This window comes from Peromyscus leucopus, chromosome 9, assembly GCF_004664715.2.
Source record: "Peromyscus leucopus breed LL Stock chromosome 9, UCI_PerLeu_2.1, whole genome shotgun sequence".
Classification (NCBI taxonomy): Eukaryota; Metazoa; Chordata; class Mammalia; order Rodentia; family Cricetidae; genus Peromyscus; species Peromyscus leucopus.
Genome location: NC_051070.1, coordinates 110,565,663 through 110,590,728, shown reverse-complemented (window position 1 = coordinate 110,590,728; position 25,066 = coordinate 110,565,663). Strand labels below are relative to the sequence as shown.

At 51.7% G+C, this 25,066-nt stretch overlaps 2 protein-coding genes across 19 annotated transcripts in view; one reads left to right on the top strand and one right to left on the bottom strand.

Annotated features, from left to right (window-relative positions):
• Positions 1-17,509, top strand: part of Chdh (choline dehydrogenase) — a 32,497-nt gene extending 14,988 nt beyond the window's left edge. For 2 of the 4 annotated variants that reach the window (XM_028860862.2, XM_028860859.2), the window contains exons 2-8: positions 7,390-8,162; positions 8,838-8,989; positions 9,726-9,855; positions 10,772-10,906; positions 11,896-12,038; positions 12,466-12,568; positions 13,106-17,509. In XM_028860862.2, coding sequence (XP_028716695.1) covers positions 7,445-8,162; positions 8,838-8,989; positions 9,726-9,855; positions 10,772-10,906; positions 11,896-12,038; positions 12,466-12,568; positions 13,106-13,524 — 1,800 coding nt within the window. In that variant the 5' untranslated portion in view covers positions 7,390-7,444 and the 3' untranslated portion in view covers positions 13,525-17,509. Of the gene's footprint in view, positions 1-2,758; positions 4,227-7,389; positions 8,163-8,837; positions 8,990-9,725; positions 9,856-10,771; positions 10,907-11,895; positions 12,039-12,465; positions 12,569-13,105 lie in introns of those variants that run through there. The other 2 variants (XM_028860858.2, XM_037208763.1) reach the window with 2 other exon arrangements.
• Cacna1d (calcium voltage-gated channel subunit alpha1 D) overlaps positions 16,077-25,066 on the bottom strand; it is a 304,291-nt gene continuing 295,301 nt past the window's right edge. For 10 of the 15 annotated variants that reach the window (XM_028860844.2, XM_028860846.2, XM_028860845.2 and 7 more), the window contains 5 exons: positions 24,441-24,590; positions 22,713-22,876; positions 20,287-20,408; positions 18,899-19,219; positions 16,077-18,531 (listed from right to left, as the gene is read on the bottom strand). In XM_028860844.2, the coding sequence (XP_028716677.1) occupies positions 18,238-18,531; positions 18,899-19,219; positions 20,287-20,408; positions 22,713-22,876; positions 24,441-24,590 (1,051 nt within the window). In that variant the 3' untranslated portion in view covers positions 16,077-18,237. The remainder of the gene's footprint in view (positions 18,532-18,898; positions 19,220-20,286; positions 20,409-22,712; positions 22,877-24,440; positions 24,591-25,066) is intronic. The other 5 variants (XM_028860851.1, XM_037208760.1, XM_028860849.2 and 2 more) reach the window with 2 other exon arrangements.

Below are 25,066 nucleotides of genomic sequence, written 5' to 3'. Positions count from 1 at the left end.
TGTTAATTTCATATTTTTGTGAGTTTTTCTTCTGTTTATTGACTTCTAGTTCCGTTCCACTGCTGTGCGAATGCATTTCCTGGTTTGTTTTCTGTCTTTAAAAATGTACAAGCTGTCCTAGAGGTTCGCTTGTGTACACTTGAGGGGAAAAATGTGTTTGTTGTTCAGTTGAATGCTTTGTATACATTTGTTATGTCCAATTGGCTTGTGGTGTTTTTCTCCCTTCTGTTACCTTAGTAATCTATCATCATTGAACCCCGAATATTGAAGTCTTCAGTTATTGTAGAACTATTTTCTCTTCAAATCTATTAGTTTGTGCTTCATAAATTCTAGACCTTTCACACATATTTGAATTACATGCTTTAAAATTCAGGCAGGCTACAAGCTCCTGTGGTTTTCTTCCTATATTATGACTACACTTTTAGGATCCATCCCTACTGAGCTGAGATGCTGCGGTTCATTCACTGCCCTATGGAGGTTCTCCTCCCTCCTTTTTCCCCTTCCTTCCCTCCTTCCTTCTTCCTTCATCTCCTTCTCTCTCTTTTCTACAAAGAAAAGGTTCTATGTAGCCCACGCTGGTCTTAAAGTTGTGTCCTCCAGCCTCAGACTCCCAGGTGCTGTTAATCCGAGCATGCTCCACCATGCCCGGATGTGTCCATTTCTTCGTGTGGCTCTTCTGGACTACCTCTGCAGTCTGTACGGCCATTATGCTGACTGCACAGTGGAGTCTGTTATCTTTCAGTGGTAGTTCCCTGGTGGCGTGGGCTGTACCGCTTACCTTCAAATGCTTAAGATCCAGACGTGTGTGTCTTCTTCGTAAATGTCTCTTTATGTCTTGGACCCATTTGGCAATCAGGACATTTGTTACTGATGGCCTTAGGAGTATATGGTGTGTATGTTTTATGTGACAGTTCATTACAAGTCCACCCAGTGGGCTTATTCTTTCATTCTCTTGACAGTATCTTAGTAGATATTTTTTATGTTGATGAGATCTAGTTCATCACTTTTATTTTCGTTTCTTTGTTTGTTTGTTTGTTTTAGTGTGTGCCTTTGGCATCCTATCTTAGGAAATCTTTGTCAGGCCCGCACAATGAGCTTTCCTGTGGTGCTCTGGGATTTTTTTTTTTTTTTTTTTTTTTACAGCTTCATGTTTTACTCTTGGGTTTGTGATCCATTAACTTTTAAGATACACCCGAGTCCAGCTTCCCTTGTGTGCAGTGGTCCTGGCAGACCGTTTCTCTCCATTTCATGGCTTTGTTTCTTAGACAAAGATCAGCTGATCTGTTTACGTGACTGTTTCAGGGCTCTGCTCTGTTCTGCTGATGGTTGCCTGTCCCTCCTCCTCGGCTCCTCCCTTCAGCCCTTGTGTTGACCTGAGGCCTTCTGCCTCTGCATATAAACACTGCATGTCAATACTCACAAATCTTGCTTGGGTATTTACTGGGACTGCATTGCATTGATTTGTAAATCAAAATGTAAAGAAAACTGACAACATTGAAATCTCCCTCCCCACAAATCCAGAATGTCTCTCCACGTAGCTGGTTACAGAACTGTTACAAAGAGAACAAAGAGCTACTGGTTACAGTAGCTGGTTTTTCTCTGATATCTTTTGTTAGAGTTTGGTAGCTGGCCTTTGCAAATGTCTTTTAGATTTAGTCCTTTTTATTTGGTACATTGTGTTAAATAGCGTCCTGTTTTCCTTCCAGGTACCTACCCCATGCTCCTTGCTGGCATTCTGGAGAGTGACGATGCTTGCATCTCACTCTGTGTCCTGAGGTCTTCCTGGGACTGCTTGTCAGTTTCAGGAACCTTTTTGGTCAGTTCTTTCAGATTTTCTACATAGATGATCACATCGGCCAGGGAGAGTTCACGTCTTTCTTCCCAGTCTGAATGCTTCTTTAACGTCCTCCTCTTGAGTGTTGAGTTATCTGTGTGATGTTAGAAGTGGAGAGGGTGTCTTTGCCTTGCTCCTGATTTTGGAGGGAAAGCTTTTGAGTTCTTCGCCACCACCCTGGAGTTCACTCTAGGAGCTTTATATAGATAATCCGTACCATGCTGCACAACGGAGAAGCACTTTTTAAAAACTTTGCCAAATGCCTTTTCTGCATATCTTGTTTCCACAGCTCCTGTAATAATTAATTATCTTTGTTTCTTCCTTCATTTGTTTTACTTTTCTTTTTTTTCCCCCCTCTCTTGGTTTTTCCAGACAGGGTTTCTCTTTGTAACAGCTCTGGCTGTCCTGAGACTGACTTGGTAGCCCAGGCTGGCCTTGAAGTCACAGAGATCCATCTGCCTCCGCCTCCCATGAGCTGGGGTTAAAGGTGTGTGCCACCTCCCCTGTCTTCACCAGCTGATTTTCTCTTTCTTTTCTTTCAGTGTTCTGTCTCTATTTCAATGGTGTTTCAGAACAAAAAATAAAGTCACATAGTTACGTATATATTTTAAATCTTGTAGAAGGCATAAAAAACAGTTACCAACAGAAAAACAAATTTTTTTCCTATACCCCTAAATAGATTGCCTACAAGTACCTGCAAACGTCAATCTTTGTGGTACTTATGTTATTGTATACTTGAAATGACAATTTACAGAGATGGAAAATTAAGAGGTTTGTTTTTGTTTTTTGTTTTTTCTCGAGACAGGGTTTCTCTGTGTAGCTTTGCGCCTTTCCTAGATCTCGCTAGACCAGGCTGGCCTCGAGAGGAGGGTTTTTTTTTTTTTTGTTTTGTTTTGTTTTTTTGTTTTGTTTTGTTTTGTTTTGTTTTTAGTTAGAGCGATAATAATGTGTGAGTTAGCCCTTGCTAAAGACAGGGAGAAAATGGAGTCCCTTTCCTCTCAGGCAGCTGTTCCAGGGCTCTGCTTCCCTTCTGCCCCTCACTCCTCACTCCGTGGCACTGCTGTGCTCTTCTCTAGGGCGCTCACTGTGTGCTTTCTCTTCTGTACCATCGTGGCTCCTGGCGTCCTTTCCAGAGTCCACTCTTCACTGGACTTGGCAGCTCCGCACCTCGCTTTGCTTGGGACCTCCCCCCCCCCAACTTCCGCTTGGCAGTGACTTCAGATCCCCCTCTCTGTGAGGCCCTTTCCTTTTCAGACTGGGATGATGGCCTCTGGACTTGCTGTCAGAGCAAGAATGGCCTCATCTGCTAATATCCTCCAGACTCTCTCATTTTAGAAACCTTCATTTTTCCCCCCGGCTTTCTCCTCTGTCACCATGACTCTAGTTCTTCATGAAGGGTCGAGATGTGTCCTCTTACAGTCTCTGCTGAATGATTTTCTTCCTCTTCTCCTCTTTTCTTGTTACTCTCGCGGCTGCTTCCTGAAGTCTCAGCAAAGGAAGAGGGGATTTGGGGTGTGTGTGTGTGTACTTCTGCTTTTCTGTAGCTTTCCTCCTTTCCTTCCTTCCTTTTCTTTCTTTCTTTTCCTCTTTCTTTCTTTCCCTCTTTCTCTTTTCTTTTTCAAGTCTATCAAATTTCCCAGAAGCTTCTGGTTCAGTGGGGCCCCAGCAACCTTAGGAATTGAATTTCAGGTTCTTCTTTACCATCCCTTGCAACATATTCCTGCGATGGATCTTTTGTGGTCAAGTTCCTCCCTAGTACATTTCGTTTCAGTGCAAACCTATTGTTTCCCACCTCCGATATCAGCTCCAAGGGCTACATCGACGGCCCTGAGATCTCAGGAGGAACGGAATTGGTTCCAGGAAGGCCAAACAAGGGGCAGTCTCCACCTGTGCTGACATGACCTCACTTGTGACATTTAATACACCTTACATTTTGAACCCGAATGCCAAAGGGCTGATCTCTGATGTTCATGTCATCTTGGACTTATTTTTCTCTTGAGATGTTTTCTGCCACTCACATTTGTGATTGGTCTCTCCTTCCTTTTCTTCTCTTTGTTTTCTTCTTTAATTCCTGCTGAGGCCTCATACATGACACTCAGGCCATTTACATGCTCATCTCCCACAAGCAATCTGTCATCCAGTGACTCCTGTCATCCCGTGACTGACTCTTGTGACTGATTCTTGTCATACTGTGACTCTTGTTCTTTAAGGTACCGCTACATTAATTTTTCTTGTTTCTTTTTGTCATGTGATGTCTTCTGTTCTGCCAGCCCATGATGTATTGACCCACCATAAGGACCACACCACCTTCTTGATGTTGGATTTGGATACAGGGTAAACGTCCTTTTTACACATGAAATGGGTGAATGACTTCCCCGTTTTGGAATCCAAGGTAGGGAAGCCAGCTTATAGGTCTGTGAGGGATGTAAACACACCCAGGGCACCATGAACTGATTTTCAAATGTGAAATGTTTCAAATGGTGAACACCCTGGGGTCAACCCCACTTGAATGTGGTGTATAAGTCTTTTTGTATGTAACTGGATTCATAACACTTTAAAAATGTTTTAGATTTATTTATTTATTTTTGCATGTATAAGCATGTGTACATGACAGAATGTCGTGACATGTGTGTGGAGGTCAGAGGTCAGCTCATGAGAGATGGTTCTCTACTTCTACAATGTGGTTTCCAGGAATTGAATCCAAGTTGTCATTCCTGACAGCAAGTACACTTACCCTCTGGACCATTTTGCTGGCACAAAATAATCTAGATTCAAGTTACTAATATTTAGCTAAGGGATTTTCCTTGCCTGTCCCCGCCAGCTGTATTGACCCATCATAAGGCCCACACCAGCATAGTTAATCATCACTCTTCATAAGAGATACTGATCTGTAGGTCTCTTTCTTTGGTGCTTCTGTCTGGTTTGGGTATTAGTGTGATGCTGGCCTTGCAGAATGGGTGAAGATGTGTTCGTTCTTCTGACTGGGACTGGAGAAAATCAGTATATTCTCATCCTTAAGTGTTTGCGAGAACTTCCTGAGAATCCATCACTCTGGGCTTGCTACTTCATTTTGGGATATTGTTATTTATTACTTACGGTTATTTATTATTTATTATATATATTGGCTTACTCTGCTTTCTTGTTTCTTCTCATAAGGTGTGCGTTTTGGCACATTGTATCTTTTAAGGAACTGATCCTTTTTCTTTTTTCTCCGTCTAGCTATCCTGCTTGGACTCTACTTATCCACACGTCAGCTTGATGGTCTAAGATCCATGTCCCCCTTCTTTCTCCTCCGCCCCTTTTCACTTCTCTCTCCACATTTTCACGTAGAGATTTCTCTTCACCTAATCTTCAGCTTCGTGGATTCCCTCCTGTTACATCTAATCAAAACCTGTTTATCTCTAGTATTGTACTTTTTCTTGCATTTTTGTTTTTAAAGAAGATCGAGCATTTCAAATTTCTGTTCATTTATTAGTGGGGTATGGGGGGTATGCACATGCCACTGTGTCATAAGACAACTTTGGGGAGTTGGACAGGGTCTCCCTTGCTTCTGCCTTCCTGTGTACTCTGGGCCAGCTGACTCCACAGCCTTCAAGGCGATTCTCCTGTCTCAGTCTACCACGCCACTGCAGGAGTGCTGGGATTACAGATGTGGCCACTGTGCCTGGCTTTTCTTTCCATGGGTCCTGGTAACTAAACTCAAGTCACCAGGCTTGTAAAGTAAGCGCTTTCACCCACAGAGACCTCTCCCCAGCTCACTGATAACTTGTTCAAATCTTAGATGGTCTTTTAATAAAAACAAAACAAAACTCAGGGTGAAAGCTCAAAGATCAGAGAAGCTGAACAGCCAGCCACTAGTTCTTACTTCTGTGAAATCCCCAGTCTAAAGAGCGTGAGTTCCTGTCTCCTCACGCCTTATATACCTGGGATTAAAGGTGTGTGTGCTACCGTGGCCTGGCTCTGTTTCCAGTGTGGCCTTGAACTCACAGAGATCCAGATCTCTGCCTCCCGAGTGATAGGATTAAAGGTTTATGCCACCACTTCCTGACCTCTATGTCTAATCTAGTGGCTGGCTCTGTCCTCTGATCCTCAGGGAAGTTTATTAGGGTACACACTCTATCACCACAATAACTTCCTTGAAATTCCGTTCAACGTGTCCACTTGTCAAGGAAATCCTTTCTAGTGGCTGTTACCTTGACTCGTGGAATGTCCTTGCTGGATGGCTCTAACACCACTGGGTCTGCTTCTGTTGCATGCTTTCTCTGTTCTTTGTGTGTTTTCCCAATTGTTAGGGAATAATGACTCGTGTGTAACAGGCTAATGGCGACTGGGGTAAATGGTGTCTTCTTACAAAGGATGTGACTAGTTCATCCACGGGAGAGCTGAGCATTGGGCCATTGCTACCCTGGGCTGATGTGGGGCCTGGAGCTCAGGAGTGAGGGGGGTGGGGGGGTGGGGGAGTCGTGGCAGAGTTCCTACTTCAGACACAGTTCAGAAGTGTCACTTTCCTCTCCCTTAGGTGAAGACCCCTCTGTCCCCTGCTTCTGCTTCCAGGCCAGGCTCTCGTTACCTGATACAGGACTGATAAAGCTAGGGGGATTTGTTGTGATCTGCACCGAGGCATGCCGAAAAGCAGGGGGCTCTCCTTTCAGCTTCAGTGTAGCCTAGAGGTTGTTGGGCGTTTTCAGACGATCTTGCCACTGGGAGTTGGATAGCATTGGTTCTTTTCAGTCTCTGCACCAAGCAGGTGGGGCACTGGTGAGAGAGGACCCCAAAAGTCGCTGGTGCATACATACAAATAGCATTGTATGGAGTGAGCAGGTTGTGTTTATGTACACACATATATCTACACGTCACAACCACTGAGGAAAAAGAGGCATGACTTAGAAAGAGAGCAAGGTGCGGTACCCAGGAGGGATTGGAGGGAGGAAAGGAAGGGAAAAATGATTTAATTATAACCTCATATTTTTTTAAGCCATTGGCATTTCTCTGTTAACTCTACTACTCTGCAAGGTGATCTTGGAAAGTCTGGCTTCGATCCAGTGTCCTGGTGCATCCCGGGATCCCCGGGGGCTATAAACTCCACAGTCTTCAACCCTCACTTTCACTTTGTTACTTCGCACCTCTCCATCTGGAAAGCTTTTTTTTTCCCTTCTTCTGTGTATTCCTGTAATGAAAATGCAATGTCCTGTCTGAAGTAGCGAGAGCAGCCCCCTTTCTGCCCGGCTGGAAAGCCTTGGGTTACTACATGTCCAGCCTCCAAGCTCCTGCGGATATCAGGCAGAAGCTGGCCAGAGACACGCACCGCCCGCCCTCTCCCGCACCCCCCAGCCTGTGGAGGGCCTCCCTTCTTCCCAACCCCAGTTCTGAATTACTGTCTCTGTAATGAAATTCCTACCCCTGGTTCTAGCTCCCCAGGGTAACGCCTACCACGTGTAAACTACCTTGCCCAAGCGAGGCAGGTGCTTTGGTGTGCCGGCATGACCTCCGAGCTCCGGGCTGCTTCTGCGTGTACTCTGAAGTTTAGAGTGCTGAAGCCATTTTTCCTGTTCTAGGAAAAGAGAGTCTTCCCACTCCTGTCCGTGGATAAAGAGGAACTGGGCTGGAAGCATGTGGCCCATCCTTAGAGGCTGGAAGAGGGGATGTGTGAGTCCACGTGGAGCCCTGGCACGGGCTGTGCTGGGCCAGGCATGGCACCCCTGCGGCCGTGCCGTGGCCAGCGCTGCCTCGGTGGGCCAGGATGAGTACAGCTTTGTGGTGGTGGGTGCGGGCTCGGCTGGCTGTGTGCTCGCCAACCGTCTCACCGAGGACCCGGACCACCGGGTGCTGCTGCTAGAGGCCGGTCCTAAGGACGTGGTGATGGGGAGCAAGCGCCTCCAGTGGAAGATCCACATGCCTGCCGCCCTTGTAGCCAACCTGTGTGACGACAAGTACAACTGGTACTACCACACTGAGGCACAGCCAGGCCTGGACGGCCGTGTGTTGTACTGGCCACGCGGCCGGGTCTGGGGGGGATCCTCATCCCTCAACGCCATGGTCTACATCCGTGGACATGCTGAGGACTATAACCGCTGGCACTCCCAAGGTGCTGAGGGTTGGGACTATGAGCATTGCCTGCCCTACTTCCGCAAGGCACAGAGACACGAGCTGGGACCCGACAGGTACCGCGGTGGTGACGGCCCACTGCACGTGTCTCGGGGCAAGACCAACCACCCCCTTCACCAGGCCTTCCTGCAGGCCACACATCAGGCTGGCTACCCCTTCACCGAAGACATGAATGGCTTCCAGCAGGAGGGCTTCGGCTGGATGGACATGACCGTCCACCAAGGTACTGATTAATTAGCTCCTTCTAATGATAGTCATTCCCCCTGACCCCATCAGGGTCACTGAGTGCCAAAATAAGGCTGGTGTTAGGTGAGGGGGAGATTCTAGACTCACCTAGCCGTCACAAGACATGGCCCAACTACTTGGGCATTCGCCGAGCCTCTCGACCATGTGGTAACAGCAGAGGCGAATGCAGACTCTCCAAGGTCCTGCCTAGCCTGATGGGGCAGCCAAGCCCTACCACCACAGATCTAGGAAGCTGAGACGTGTAGGGATTTCAGTCTGTGGTGCCTATGGCCAGGATGAACCCAGTGGCCTGGCTGGGGGCAGGAGAGGCCTTGGAAGAGTGAAGAAAAACAGGTCTGTGTAATGAATAACACCCATGGTCTTCTAGAGACTTGTGCATGAGCAAGTCGAGGCAGAACGAGATGGCACAAGACTACTTACCTTGTGTTAGCCATCACCCCTTTGTGGATGGATGCATGCAGACCCAGCACGGGGATACGGGGCCTTGACCACAACAGGACAGAGCACGTCCTGGGGCTCTCAGCAGCCTGGACTGCAGGCTAGGGTCTTGAAGAGCCCAGGGCGGGGTAGAGTTGCTTTCTCCAGCATGGTCCCCCTGCCCAGGAATGAGGGGAGAGCAGCAGGCCACACGTGATCTTGCTCCACCCTGCAGGGAAGCGCTGGAGCGCAGCCTGTGCCTACTTGCACCCGGCACTGAGCCGCCCCAACCTCAGGGCCGAGGTCCAGACCCTTGTGAGCAGAGTGCTGTTTGAGGGCACACGTGCAGTGGGTGTGGAGTACTTCAAGAACGGCCAGAGCCACAAGGTGAGCTGGCTCCGGGGGGAGGTGCGGGAACTTAGAGGGCGGGCAAGGGGGAGGCAGTGACCGGGCCGTCTTGGGGTGTCCTCCCCAGCCACATGCTCTTGTCCCTATGCTGAGTTATAACAGCTGGTAGTGGTGGCAGGATTGTCCCTGGGTTCCTTACAAGACACAGAGGTCAGAAGCCCCCAAACCCCTGGCACCTGCAGACTCCATGGTACCCTGATATGAATGCCTCCATGGGCTTCTTGCCTGCCACATCCACCCCCCAAGGAGTCCCCTAGTACCTTCTAACGTGGTTCCAGGGTCCTGGCCTGTCAAAAACCATTAGGTTGATCCTAGAAGCTTAAAAACCCTCAAATGTAATCGTACCGTATATCCGTGGGGCTTTTCAGCGGTGTGTCAGAGACAGTCTTGCCCCACCTCCTCCCATGTTTGTGGGCCTGCTTCAAATCACTCTAGTGTCTGCTATCAGTGATGGCCTTGGAGCTCCACCGTCCCTGTTCTTAAGGCTGTCACTGAAAGTCACACATGGTGACTCCGATGTACAGATGGCTTTTAAGTAGCCAACCGGTAAGCCCCCACCTCTTGACTCTAGGGCCTTGGGAGCAGACTCTCCACGCGGGGTAACTTCCCAAGGCCGCGCTCCTGTGATGGGGCTGTAAGCGGGTACCTCCCCGTGAGGCCGGAGTAGGTCAGCTGGCTTTTCGAAGTGTGATTGGTGGTCCCCTGCCTCTTCCAGGCGTATGCCAGCAAGGAGGTGATCCTGAGTGGGGGTGCCATCAACTCTCCACAGCTGCTCATGCTCTCTGGCGTTGGAAACGCAGACGACCTCAAGAAACTGGGCATCCCTGTGGTGTGCCACCTGCCTGGTGAGCTCCCTTCCTGACTGCTGCCCAGAGGACGGGCTCTGGAGACCCCAGCAGCTTATTGCTTGGTGTAGGGAGGTGGTACTTCTTCCAAGTGTCACATCTATCCTTCTCACACGGCTGAGGGCCGCTGGGCCTCACTGGGCACTCCTATTACCAGACCCTGGGTCCTCATGCTATTTCCCTCCGCCCCTCCCCCTCAGGCAGCCTCTGCACCTTTTAGGAGTGCATCCTGTAACAGCAGGGCTGAGATCTCCACCAGTACGGGTCCGTGGTGGGAAAGGTCTATCCCCAAGATTTACGAGCTGCTCTAAGCACAAATAAGGCCAGCTCAGGGCTCCGGACCCACTGTCCATGTAAAGACCCAGGCTTCATCTTTCCAGCTGTCTGTGATGTCCTCAAGGCCTTAGCTTTCTTGCCTCGTCCTCCATGTCCGAGGGGCTGGCCTTTCACCGAGGGCTTTCCTCGAGAGGCCCGTGGGAGCGGTCTATGTCTCGACGGCCCAGTGTGCCCTTGAGATTGAATGGGCTTAAGTAGTGTCTGCACAGCATGCTGGGACTGCTTCCTCCTTCCACAGACTGGGGGCTGACAAGTGTCAATCCCTGGCCAACCATCAGCGACAAATTACCACTCCGTACCTGCTGTGATTGCGGCCCCCGTCCTTGGAGGGCGCTGCTGAGAAGGGCACCCGAGTGGCTGCTGTAGAGGGGGTGACAGGGCCGGTGGCCTTAGCAGCCTTTGAGAGAGGGCCAGACTTGACTAAGAGACTCGAAGCAGTGACTCAGGCAGACAACTTGTAAGCTGAGGCCAGAGCAGGCAGGAACTGGCTTAGAGGATAACTGGACTGGAGAGACATCTCCAAAACCAAGGGTTTGCCTCTGTGAAAGCCACTTTTCCTAACCATGCCTTCCCGTGTCAGGAGTTGGGCAGAACCTGCAGGACCACCTGGAGATCTACATTCAGCAGGCATGCACGCACCCCATCACCCTCCACACGGCCCAGAAGCCTCTGCGGAAGCTAAGCATCGGTTTGGAGTGGCTCTGGCGGTTCACAGGTGGGCCTGCCTCCCGGGGAACTCGGTGGCACTAACAGGTGGGCCTGCCTCCCGGGGGACTTGGTGGCCCTAACAGGTGGGCCTGTCTCCCGGGGAACTCGGTGGCCCTAACAGGTGGGCCTGCCTCCCGGGGAACTTGGTGGCACTAACAGGTGGGCCTGTCTCCCGGGGAACTTGGTGGCCTTAACAGGTGGGCCTGTCTCCTGGGGAACTTGGTGGCCCTAACAGGTGGGCCTGTCTCCCGGGGAACTTGGTGGCCCTAACAGGTGGGCCTGCCTCCCGGGGAACTTGGTGGCCCTAACAGGTGGGCCTGTCTCCCGGGGAACTTGGTGGCCCTAACAGGTGGGCCTGTCTCCCGGGGAACTTGGTGGCCCTAACAGGTGGGCCTGCCTCCCGGGGAACTTGGTGGCACTAACAGGTGGGCCTGTCTCCCGGGGAACTTGGTGGCCTTAACAGGTGGGCCTGTCTCCTGGGGAACTTGGTGGCCCTAACAGGTGGGCCTGTCTCCTGGGGAACTTGGTGGCCCTAACAGGTGGGCCTGTCTCCCGGGGAACTTGGTGGCCCTAACAGGTGGGCCTGTCTCCCGGGGAACTCGGTGGCCCTAACAGGTGGGCCTGTCTCCCGGTGAACTTGGTGGCTGTGGCCTGTGGGCGCCATGGTTTTCCTGAGGAGCCGAGATGAGCTTCCGGTTGCTAGGTATGAAGTTGGATGCAGTCACCAGAACCCATTTTCCTGTCTGCAAGGCAGGGACACAAAGGTCCTTCCTGCCTGGCGGGCAGGTAGCCTTTGCAGACCTGAAGCCCCTCACTTGGCATGTAGCTGGCATTTAAAGTTGTAATGCTGGGCATGGCCTCCTGGAGAAAGAAAACAATTATGGACAGACCTTGAACCCAAGCCCCAAGTCCAAGAAGAGGAGGAACCCTGGGAACAGCTGGCCCACCTGCCATACCCTGACTGACTCTTCTGCCTTGTCCCCATGTGACCCTCAGGGGACGGAGCCACATCCCATCTTGAAACAGGAGGGTTCATCCGCAGCCGGCCTGGGGTCCCCCACCCGGACATCCAGTTCCACTTCCTGCCCTCCCAAGTGATTGACCACGGGCGGAAACCCACCCAGCAGGATGCTTACCAGGTACGCAGACAGCCGTGGCCAGACGCCCTGCCTTCCTGCTCCTGCGTTAGACTAGACCTCCATGGTGTTATTGTCCCACCGTGCAGACCTTCATCTGGTACTCTGCTCCCCAGTGGCTACTGTCTGCCTGGAAGAGGAAGGGGGGCCCAAACCTTACCCCAGGGAGAGAGCCCAGGAGTCAGTCTGCAGGATGTATAGAGGGCAGGATCCATACCAGTGAGAACAGGCAAAACGACCTCAGCCCCCGGATCATCCCCTGAAAGTTTCAGACAGGGGATGGGGTGGTTGGAAGAGGGTCAGGTCCTCAACCTTGTATGCTCCACACTGGGTGCTGAGCCCCACCCACAGGGAACCCCAGCCTTCTCTAAGCTTCTGAGTGGTAGTTACTGGAGATGACTGTGAACTGTTTCCTCTGGACCTTCCCTAGGTACATGTGGGAACCATGAGGGCCACAAGTGTGGGCTGGCTCAAACTGAGAAGTGCCAACCCTCGGGACCACCCTGTGATTCACCCCAACTACTTGTCAACAGGTAACTCGGAAGCTACCTTGGGGTCCCCTGGGCCTGGCTTGTCCCCAATCCTTACTGCGGATCACCTTTCCTAACACCGGGGTTACTCTCAGTTCTGGGTCACACGAGGTAGCCCGGAGCCTCACTGTGCACAGCCGGACAGGGGTGGAGTTTTCAGACCCATCTGTATAGGCACAGAGGCCAGGCCCGTGCACACTACCTGCCCGACCTTTTAGCACTGAGAAGCATGCATGCTGCATTCCCAGGCCCGCCTCTTTGCATACAGCAGCACAGATACTACTCACGGGGAAGGTTTTACCCTCATGGCATGGGGGCTTGACAGCCACATGGTCCTGAGTAGATTACACATCTTTACCCCTGGTTGGCAGAGAAAGCAGACCTCAGACACAAACGTGGACCTCCTGGCACCGTAACTGCTTCTAGGCAGGTGACAAGCACTTTGTGGCTTGATTCTCCACGTCCCTGTCTTTGCCCCCCAGTTCCACTTGACCAGCAGGATAAAAGAAGAAGGAGAACTCATTGATCTCTCCTCCACAGAAACCGACATCCAGGACTTCCGTCAGTGTGTGAGGCTGAGCAGAGAAATTCTTGGGCAAGAAGCCTTGGCTCCCTTCCGGGGCAAAGAGCTGCAGCCTGGATGCCATGTCCAGTCAGACCAAGAGATAGATGCCTTTGTGCGGGCGAAAGCAGACAGTGCTTACCACCCATCCTGCACCTGTAAGATGGGCCAGCCCTCTGACCCCACTGCCGTGGTCGACCTGCAAACCAGGGTCCTTGGGGTAGAAAACCTCAGAGTCATCGATGCCTCCATCATGCCCAGCGTGGTCAGTGGCAACCTGAATGCTCCCACAATAATGATTGCAGAGAAAGCAGCTGACATGATTAAGGGGAATCCTGCACTCTGGGACAAGGATGTTCCTGTCTACAAGCCGCAGACTCTGGCCACCCAGCGTTAAGGCAGCCACTGCCTGAGGATCATAGAGGAACTCATGTCAAGAGATCCAACTCATACGGCCCTGCCCCCAGATAGTTCCTGAAACTGTGTAGAACCTTGGGACCCAGATATCCCTACTCATGGCTAAGACCTTCATGGTATCTGAAGAAATAAGGCCATGGTAGTAAGTGAGGCAAGGAGGAAGACTAGTCTGCACACTGGGATCCTCCTCCCGACCTCCCGGGGTTAAAAGTTCAGGAGGTTAACTCTTGCATGATTTTCTCACCAGCCCTCCAGCCATCTCCAGTCCAGTGTTCTGCTGCCAGGAGTGGAATGATCCCTTCCCTGGCCTCCCACCTCAGGCCACTTCTGCACAGGCAGGGTGCTTGAACTGGACTGGGTTCTCCAAGGACGCTTTAGCTGAGGCCAAGAGCCAGGGCTGGTACCTGAGCTCATGTCCACGATGAGAGGAAAGGCAGCCAGCCGGAGGGTGCTGGCCGTCCTTTCTCCTGCCTTGACTCAAATCTGAAGAGTGGGGTGCAGGGATGGGGGCTCAAGTGATTGCACAACTCACCTGCCTTGTCCTGACTGTCCTGACAAGAAAACGAAGACCAGTTTTTCTAAGATGTCCAAAGCCACCATCTATATTAGGGAAGAAAAGAATCACTGTATAGAAACCTGCATCGCGAGGCCTAGAAAAGAGGGGGATATCAGAATCCCAGGCTCCACGAGGGTTGACTGGGAGTGGCCGGAGCCGCCGTCTGGACATCTGAGAAAGGCCTTTCAGAAAGGTTGAAGTAAACCACTGCATTTCTTTCAAAAACCAGGTTGATTTTATTTCGTCTTACCTGTGCCTTGCCTTCTTTTTTTTTTTTGCCCACCGTGTTCCAAAAGAAAGTCAAGAAAGAAAACCCTAGGTCTGCCAAGAGCTTCTCACAGAGCAGATGCCACACGGCAGTCATCCGTGGCGTCCTCAGCAGTGAGGGTGCCACCCTGGGAGGGCCGTGTTCTGCTCTCATGCAGCCATGATAAAGAAGACTGGACTCCGTCGAGCTCCTCAGTTATAGCCAGGCCTTTCTCTCACCGTGGCATACCAAGGCAGGCTCCACGTGTTGGTATGACTTAGCCACACGAGGAAACGTGTCTCTGGAGACGAAAAGTGAAGGTTACACGTCCAGAACTCAAAGATGTCAAGTGGGAAATTGCTGTTCGGGTTCAAACTCAGGATAGAACATGGGATTCAGAGGCTTCCTCGCTGGAGTCCTGATGGCCTAACATGGGGGCTCCTGTTTCCAGCCCGAGTAGAACAGTCCTGCCTGCAATGCTGAATCCAAAAGCCAGGGCTGTCTGGGAGTCCCAGCGCCACGAGGGAGCCAGAGCGGTGGAATGACGCAAGCCTGCTTGGGTTACAAAGTGGGGCCCCCACAGGCCATCAGACCGAGTCTCATGGGGACCTGGACAGGCTTTGTTTTGGCTAAGCACGCTCCTTGGCAAGGAGCCTGTCATGCCTAAAACACGGAAGGCCACAGGTTGCCAAAACTGGTGCACACGCACCTTGCAAGCGCACGGCCCAGGGTTGACCCTTAGAATCAGGAAGCAGCCGCTGCACTTGTGAGCTGTGTTGAGAGAACTTGCATGTATCTTGCTGTTGGCCAAATGTGTTCCTGACAGATCACAGGGGAGACAGGAACAACTCACCAGCATGACCGGAAACGGTCACAGAAGCAGGAGGTGGAAGCACCGTGACATTCAAGCCTTCTGCCTCCGGTGCCCGCTGCAGGGTTACTTTCCATAAATGCAAAATGGGCTCTTCCCACCTGCCACACTGTGTCCCTCGGGCCCCACGACTTTCCATATTTCCACTGATAAACTACCACGATATCAAATCTAATGCAAAGTTTTTTTTTTTTTTTAATCTTCAGAATTAGGGTGGGGGGAAAGAACATGACCTACCCCGAGGCCCTAGTTGGTAGCCTGAGTGGCCCCTGCTGGCTCAGCTGCACATTCTTCCAACCACCCCTCGTTCCCACATCAGAGGCCAGCGTCTGAGACTCTCCCTCAGGCCCCACTGCCCTCCCGGTTCCCAGGAAGCAGAGCTGGAGTGTGTGTGTGTGTGAGTGTGCGTGTGCATGTGCGTGTGCACAATGGGAGTGTGTGCGTGCGTGCGTGTGCCCCTGCCCCTGATGTGGCACTCTGTTTTTTACAAGTAAACCAACACTCCACCCCTGAAACAAAGGTACAGGCGATACTGGTCTTGCTGAAGGGCTGGCCTACTGGGCAGTGGGCAGTGCAGCCTAGCCACAGGCTCAAGGAGCTAGGGCTGTACCCTCAAAGCACACCCCTCTAGAGCTACAGAGTGGGTCCACATTCCTAACAGACCTTCCAAATGAGGTGCTTGCCGTTGGCTGGTGGATCAATAGCGATTTCCACACTTCCTAACAACATTAAAAAAAAAAAATGAGCTTCAACTAAATGCAGCGATCCAAAGAACTCAAAATCATTTCGGGGGTGGGGTATTTAGCCTTAAAACTTCTTTAAAGAGAGGGGAAGAAAATCATGCTCTACAACTTCAAATGTTTCTTACAAAGAGAAATTTAATATTCGATGAGAGGTTGAACCAGACTTAAAGCAGACATCCTGGGAAGTGGGGCAGCCTGAAAAGCCAGGCAACATTGACGGGCAGACTTGGGGAAAGATAATCACCCGCTTCAGAACACACAGTCCTGGCGTGGGGAGCATGAGCTGCTGATGTTAAGTCGCACAGTCAGACACTCAGCAAGACAGAGTCCAAGGTGGATGCTGATGGTGGATTAGCCCTTGAGGAGAAGCAGCCCTGTCTGCAGCTGGTGCAAAGTTACTATTGGCCTTGGAGGAGGAGCCCGAGGGCAGAAAAAGCTGCCTGAGCCCAGGGCTGCGTGGGAGCACCTGCCCCTCTGAAGCTCTCTCTCGGCAGAGCCAGCTCTGTGAGGAGAGCTCCCGGTACAATGAAAGTATTACACAGTTTATTCTGAAGAACATTTTGCATTTTAATAAAAAAAAAAGGCTTTATGTCAGGAAATAGTCATTTACAAACCTTGAAGTGTTTTTGCCTGCATCTGGAGTAAGAATGTCCTAGGAAGAGGTTTGTGAGGTCTTTGTAACAAAAGTGTTATTTACAAAAAAAAAAAAGTTTTTTCCCACAGGTTGTCTGTGTACTAGTTAAAAATGTTGAACCCAAACTGCTACCTGTATTTTTGATTGCAGATAATCCTTAGCGAAATGATGGGGTGGTATCACGTGACTGTTGACAGGCTGGGGAACCTTGATAGTTGAGTGTGTTCTCATGGCCATCTCAGCCCCCGTCCAGTTGCATATGGCGGCTCTCAAAGAGAACGCGCCACACAGCAGCTGTGCAGGGCCACAGGAGACCCCGTACAGACCCCACACTCACAGGTCACACAGTGCTCCTCTCTTCCGCCATGCCAGTACCTCCTCTTAAGAGAAGCATCCCTGGGGATGTGAGCAGATGCCTGTGGTTCTCCCGTTCGGTCACTTCCGCATCAGAGACCGGAAGCATCCTGCATGGGCAGCTGAGGAAGCCAGACCAGTGGATGCCCCTGCTGTGTAACTAACTGATTATAAAGGGGATTATTAAAGTGAAACCAAACCAAAGACAGTTGCAACCCATGTAGGTAAGAGGTACAATATAAAATCATAGGACCCAAAGAAAAGACTGCAAATAGTCATCTTGGTATCTTATGTAAAGATAGGTTTATAGTGACTCAAAATATTTTAGAAAAATTTCTGAAGTGGTCAAGATTTCTCTGAACTCAAAAGTTTATCCCCAAAAGATTCTTTTACTGAATACGTGAGAATTGGCTCTAATTCTCCTAGTTCTGTTTAGCCCAAGTAAAAATACTAATAATTTCTAGGTTTTGGTGGGAAACTACAATTGTTTAGGACCGACCCATGGATATTGCTGCAGTTCAAATACGGTACGATAATTACAAAATATAGACCATCTCTTTACAAATACAAATTGTATATTACAAGTCATGTACAGTAAATCTATAATTTTTAAACAAACTAACGTATCTAAGTTTACCTGGTTTGCAAGTGTGTTACTCTCCAGTTTACGGTTGCCCTTAGGTGCCAGAACTGACCGTCTGAGTGATGCTCTCTTACGTAAACTGGCGTCGCATGACAAAACCGTGTCTGTCCGGTCCCTCTCCCTCACTATGACCACTCGCGGCCGAGTCTGGTGTGGACTGTTCCGTTACAGTGCAGGGAATCAGGAAGCAGTGTGTTGGGGGAGGGGGTTCAGAAATGGAGAATGACGGGCCCAGTGAGTGTCTGATGTGCGAGACTGATGGCCGGGCTCATGACACAGATGTGGTGACTGCCATCACCTTTAACCTCTCTGTCATGTGCCCTGGGTGTGAAACTTAAATTCCCGGGCAGACCTTCGGGCCCCTGTGCAGGCCAGGCTGCCCTCCTCACCCATCCTCTCGAGGGGCCAGACATACTGTCTTCTGAGGCTGGGCCTGAGTATGTGGCATACCACATGCTTGGCCACTCAGAACCTGTTCCTACCAGGTTATGGCTTCCTTGGGGGGGGGGGGCGTGATATCACTTGTACAAAAGTCTAATTGAGCATTTTCTCCCAACTAGTGCCTAAACTTTCCTAACCATGAGGCACTTTATCCCTGGCCCTCTGGTGCCCGTCTCAAGCTGAAGCCAGCCTGCCCTCACTGGGCTACAAGGTGGTGATGCAGATCATTTCATCTGCCAGGTCCTCTTCCTCTCTCCCAGGGTCTGGCTCCTCATCACTGTAGCCGGGACCAAAGTCCTGGAGTTCATAGTCCTGGCGGTGTGAGATGGGGCCCATGTCCCCATTGGCTCGAGGACACACGCTGCCATTGAGCAGAGTGCTTGCCGCACTCTCCATCTCGTCGATGGTTAGGTCACAGGCATCGGCAATTTCATGTTTTGTCGCTGACACAAATTTTGGGTCCCTTGCGTAGCGTCCTAAGCCTTCGGATATCAGGACCTGTACAGAAAAGAGGAGATGGCGTAAGTGGAAAGGTTCACCTCAGCTCTCGCTGCACGGCATGCTTGAGGGACGCCATCGGCCATGTCTGCGAGGCTTTACACACGACATTGACTGTAAATGACCTTGGCACGGTCCATGTGGAAGAGCTGAAAAGCTCCACTGAGCAAGAAAGAGCCCAAACCACGGAAGAAACATGGTGTGGATGGGTATGGTGGCGGGACGGACTCTTCGATGGGACGTGGCCGTGCCAGCTGGGTTTCGCCCAGGTCTTAAATGCCAACCACACCTGCTGCTGGGAAGCCACCCTCATGGCTGCAGAGCCCTGCTGTCACCGCTGCCCTCCCCCCACGTGAGGGTGGCTCACCGCTTCCACCAGGCTGTCTGCGCTCCTTTGCTTGTCACTGTTTTTGTTCCGGAAGCTGCTGGGGACGGTCAGGCTGGCTGGTGTGAAAGTCCTATAGGAGATGTCGGGCTCATCTGTGTACCAGGAACTGCGGTGCAGAGATGGCAGGCTGCCGTTGACCTGGTCCAGAGACTCTGAGCGGTCCACCTGGATCAGGGGAGTGTAGCATGGGGTCCAGTCCCGGTATGGAGGGGTGGCTGGCGGGGTGGCCCATGACCGGGTGGAGCGGCTCGGAGAGTACTTCTGGGCTTTACTGGAGTCGAGGCCTGCTACGGCCATGATCTGAGGAGAGAAGGAGTGTCAGAGGAATCAGTGTCAGGGGTCTGGGCCTTGGCCCACGCCTGGCGTGTGACGGCTGTGCAGGGCTGGCTGCCCCTCAGAAGACGGGGAAAACACGCCAGAGAAGGTTCAAGGAGCTGGCCGGGGAATTGGAGCCTCCTCGCAGACAGTTTCCCAGAACCCATGTGGTAGTTTATAACCATCTGGAACTCCAGTTTTGGGGATCTGATGTCTTCTAAACTCCAGGGACATCAGACATGCATGTGATGAGCAAGCACACATGAGGGCAAAACATTTTTTAAGTGCTGGCAGAGGTGACTAGAAAATCTTCAATGGCCACTGAGTACTGCTGGGTTCAGAGCTTGGGGTCAGAACCTCAGGGAGATCTGGGCCTGTTAACAGGCTGCCTGGGTGCAGGTTTCTGGCATCTCCCTTGATCAGTCACCCCACACAGCGTCTCTGATGAGATACTTCAAGAAACACATACACACATATGGGTGTATATGAACATATGTTTATCCATACGCGTGCGCGCACACACACATATATGCATGCACACACACACACACATATATATGTATGTATGTATGTATGTATGTATGTATGTATGTCTATCCTTAAGCCCCTGGTGCATGGCTGGGGGACATGGGCTGCCTCTGGCTCAGCTGCCCTTCCTGTGGGCTGGTGGTCCCCTTAGCCCACAGAGCAAGCCCATTCACGCTGATGACCAGAGGACCCATGCACAAGAAGCCACACACGTGGGTGGCTTCATGGAGGAACCACCTCTCTGAGAAAATAATTTGTAGCAGCAGCTATTATTGGAAAGCTGCACTGCCTTCATTCAGACTGTGCCAGGCCCAGTATTCTATGACAGGATACAAGGAGCCCAAGGGATGCAGACCACCCTTTGCTGCATGGAGAACTCCAGGGGAATGGGTCCTGGGGGATCTACCAGGGAGGGCTGCTCCGGGACAACCGGAGTGGAAGGTGCAGACGCTCTGCTTCCTCCGGGGGAAGAGTGCATTCCAGGTGGGACCCTGGCAGGGCTGAGGCCAGAGCGAGCGTCTCACCTGCTGCTGCATCAGGTGCAGGGGCAGGGCGGCCCGGTGAGGCAGGGCAGGCGACGGAAGGATGTCTTCTTGGCTGCTTTGCCTGCGCAGACACTCGAAGTTGAAGGACGACCTCCGATGGGCTGGGAAGGGGAAGCACAGGGCGCGTGGTGGTGTAAGTCCCGTCTGGACAATGTGACTCAGGAGTCAGCACCATTTCCTGAGGCATTCAGCCAGGAGCCCAGGCAGAAGCAGGCCGTGGGTCTTATCCAAGAGAAACAATTACAAACTCCCCCAACCTAGGGATGGGCGGACTAAATGAAGCATCCCAGCTGTGGGATATTTCTATAAGGTAGCAATGAATCACTTTCCAATGTTCGCCTGCTCTCAGGCAGCCCAGAGGAATCTGGGCTGAGTCACAGCCCTGGGGTGTATTACAGAGATCCATTCTAGAATCTCAGGCATTCCATGCTATCCTATCCCTGACCTCTACATACCCTCCATCTTCCTGAGGTCCCCATATTTAAGCCTCTGTTTTCAAATTTAATTCTGCCGATCAGCTTAAGCAGGCAAAATAACCAATTCTTTTCTTGGAAAAAAAAACCCATTCCTTAGTGGAGATGTGAGTATGTCTCAGAACTTGCCATGTGCTGGAAGCAATTGCCAAGAGGCTCATTGATGACCCACAGCTTTCAGCTTTAAAGGCTTAGGGTTCTGGGGTCCTTTGGCAAAGCCAGTGCAGTCCTAGAAGCTCTTCTACTCTGTGGACTTCAAGGGGTCCTGTCTGTTCTTTGCATTAATCCAACTGCTCTTCTGAGCTTTCCTAGCCCAGCAAAACTCCACACGGCCCCAGGTCTCATAAGGGACATCCTCGGGGACTGGCCCAAAGAGGCCTCCCAGACACCTTGGACTTCACAAAGAGCCTTGTAAACAGGTCTGCAATGAAGGTCAGGTCAAGCCCTTGGATGGGAATGACCATGGAAAGGAAGCAGAGTCCGAAGGGCACTCAGGACGAAGGGCATGCTCGGGCCTCCCCGCTCAGCGGCCACCACCTATGCAGAAAGCCTACTCCACAGAAAATGGGCCTCTCGGTCAGCACAGCCTCGAGACCCAACACCTGGACAGACCAGCTGTTCAGCACTGGAAGAAAAACACCCTTCCACACATGCAGGACCTACCTCTGAAATAAGCCCAGGTCCTCCCATCCAGTGAGCTCTCCAGTCTCTGGAAGACACAGCTCTCACGTGCCCTTCACCCACTCCCGCTGGCCAAGGACACAGGCCAGTATAGCCAGCCATGGTCCCCCTGCCCCAGGTCTGCCAGCTGGACAGCAGAGCCAATGTCCTTTCAGATGAAGAAGGTAGTTGGCCCTGCCTGCCCAGGCTGTCCTCTGCTGTGGGGTCAGGCTGGGCCTGGGAACAGGGCACTCCAGTGTCCCCGAGGCTGTCTGGATGTAAGTCAAGACAATGGTCTGAAGGAGGCAGCAGGAACTGAAGGGAATGGACCTCTGCGGGGCCTCACTCACACCTGTTCCATTTGGTACTTATGGGGGCGGGAAAGGCTTCATTTAAGTATCATGTGTTTGAGGATAATTAAATATTAAGCACTCAAATGGATCTGACTCCACTCCCAGCAGGCCGTGACAGCTGGAGTGTTCTTTCCTGGATGGACGGTCAAGTTCAGGAGAGCCTATGTCTCAGCTGGTTTGGTTACTAAACAGAATCCTCAATTCAGCCTCATCCCTCAGAAACACAAGAAGTGGATATTCTTAACCATTATAAAGCTCGGCAGAATTTGGCTGCCTCTCTTGGGATTGGCAGAGACTTAGGAATAACCATGGCTACAGGAGAAAGGAAAGCCCCATTTCTTCCTGGACCAGAGGGGGCCTGCTCCTTCTGGGGGTCAATCAGGGCCCTGTCCTGCCCTGTGAGCAGACAACAATGGCACACCTAAAGCAATGTTAGAGTGAGGGAAGGAAGGGGGAGGAGAGGAGGGTCCCCAGGATGGACCCAGGTGCTACTCAGAGGCAGGGGTTCTCAAGACAGTCCTGGGCCGGGGAGCTCTAGCTCTGAATTCCTCCTTCCCATCAGAGGCTCAGTTTCCCCACTTTGGAGTGGGAGAGGAGTCGGGCTGACTCTATGAGTCTTGCCCACCTCTCAGGATGGATGCAAGCTCAAAGACCATGCCCTGTGCACAAAACGCCTCTTCTTAGATATGAGTGTGAGAGTTTGGGGTTACCCTCTGCCTCTTCCTTTCCTCTGAAGGAAACGGTTATGGGGATACAGACAACAGACAGGCAAGCATGGTCTACCAGGGTACTGGCTGATCTTAAGAGTGAGCAGCAGCTCCATGGCAGCACAGATCCATCATTTATCCCATGGGTGGGATACGGGGCGGGCTTGGTACCCTCTGGGAAGCTTCACCCTGAACAAGAAAACTGGCCTCACATGGTGGGGTGGGAGGTAGAAGGCGTCTCCTCGGAGATCTCCGTGAATCATAGCCAATGGGTGAGTCATCATCTTCTAAGAAGCCTTGGGGGTGATGGTAGCCTCGGGGCCTCTCAAAGTCCATGGAGCTGCCTGGGTACCTGTTGTAATAGTTGTAGTTTTGCCTGGCCGTCGGCAAGAGAAAAACAAGAGGGTACACATGAAGTTCTGGGCAACAAGCCTTGACCTAGCTCTGATAAACCCTACCCTACCCATTCCTTTTACAGTCAGTCCTGAGTGGTGGGAGCCCCAAGGTGAAGAGCAAGGACCATCCGAGGAACCTGGGGCTTATGACAAGCGACGCGATCGTTGTTTGCGTGCCAGATACAGGCCCCAAGCCAATGGTAATCACACGGACCTTGTCAGCCTGACTACCCTTTATTTATCTCCTGGAGACCATTGTCCCAAGGACCTGTCCTCTCCAGGAACCAGGCACAGGACATGGAGAATGCCATTGGCATGCAGGCCCAGTATAACATGACACAGGGGAGGGCATGGAAGGCTCCATGGTTGGGTTCTTGTTTGAGGGGCAGTTTTAACTCCAAAATGAAGAGGCTGGCTTGTTCCTGCTGTTAAAGTAGACTGAGGCTAGCGGAGATGGCCATCTAAGAGGGGGACCTGGGATGAACAAGCCCCAGAAGTGGGATCCACAGGCCCATCTGGCTCCAAATCAGTGAACATGGAAGTTGGGTGTTAGTGGGAGGTGGTGCCCCACAGGTCAGGCTGAGTCTCAGGCACCAGACATGGCCTTACCATAGTACCATTTCAACTGTGGGCCCCCCCCCCAACCTGATAAGATAGTGATGTGTAGGTCAGGGAGGATGGTGGTAGGTGATTTTGTCTTCCTGTACTAGCTGCAATGTCCTAAATCAAAGTCTCTATTTAAAAAAAAAAAAAAGATTTGTTTTCATTTTATTATATGAGTGTTTTGTGTGCGTCTATGTATGCCTTGTACATGCAGTGCCCACAGAGGCCAGAAGAGGGCATCAGTTCCCCTTGGAGCTGGAGTGAGTGACAGCTGCCAGTGGGTGCTACAAACTGACCCTGAGTCCCCTGGGTCCTCTGCAAGTCCTGCTCCTCGACCCCGAGCTGTAGCTCCAGCACTGCAAAGTGCCTGTGTTAGCTAGCAGCGTTCTTTCTGTAGGGCAGACATTGGGAGAGGCGCCTCTGCTTGAGGGAGGCTGTCCTAACCTCTTGTCCCCTGACCCCCAGGAGACACTGTCATTGGAGCAGGAAGCAGGGGCCATTCACTGAACCCGCAGCCAAGCTGCTATGGAAGCGCAGCCAATGCTGGTGTTCCCAAGTCAGTTAATAAGAACTCATCTTGCAGGCCAGGCGTGGTGGTGCACACCTTTAACCCCAGCACTTGAGAGGTGGAAGCGGGTGGGTCTCCGTGAGTTTGAGGACAGCCTGGTCCACACAGTGAGTTCCAGGACAGCCAGGGCTATGTAGAGAGGTCCCGTCTCGAAAATACCCGCCCCCCTATAAAAGAACTCATCGCTGAGATGACAGAGGTCTGTGAGCCGTGGCAGGTTCAGTTCTCAGAGGCCCCAAGTGAAAGAAGGCAAGCTGGAACTCCTGCTTTGATGTTCGGGGGAATCCGGAGCGTGGCTACCTGAGCACCGAGCAGGAGCGGAAAGACTGGGGGAGGGCTGGTCTCCTGCATTCCGCCCAGAATGAAGCCCTCACCTGCTCCAAGTGGGAGAGCTGTCGTCCTCACAACACTCCTCACTACTGAAATACTCCTGCTCCCCCAAGCAGTAGGGGTCTCTAAAGTAGCCAGGTGTCTCGGGGTCTTCTCGGCAAATAGTTGGGAGCTGCTCATCTCCTGACTCAGACCTGCAGTTGGGAAAGAGATCTGAGAGCTTGAGGAGGCGGCACCCTCAGAGCGCCTGCTTCTTCCTACACACTCCCGCCCCTGACAATGTGACTGCTCAGGCTCTGGCCAAGATGCTCTGTGCCCTGCCCATGCACCTGTGCATCTGGGTGTTTGTGCTTGTGGTCTTGGTGCGGGGGCCAAACCACTGTGCCTAGGAACCTTGAGACCTAGACGCAGATGTAATTTGAGTAACAGAGCAAGACAGACCCATTCTGTGGGGACGCTGCATTCTGTAGTCAGGAGTCCCCAAGAAAAGACACGAGGTTCCCACACTCACTCCCACCCACTCCAGCCCCAGCCGGTGTGACTTCAGAACCTGGGACTGAAGCCTCCGTCTTTCTGACCGCTCCCTGTCATATGGAGCTATTGGAGGGGTTCTGGCTTTCCCTAGAAAGTGTTCCTGGAAAATGTCTCCTGAGGTTCCCACAGGCTGCCC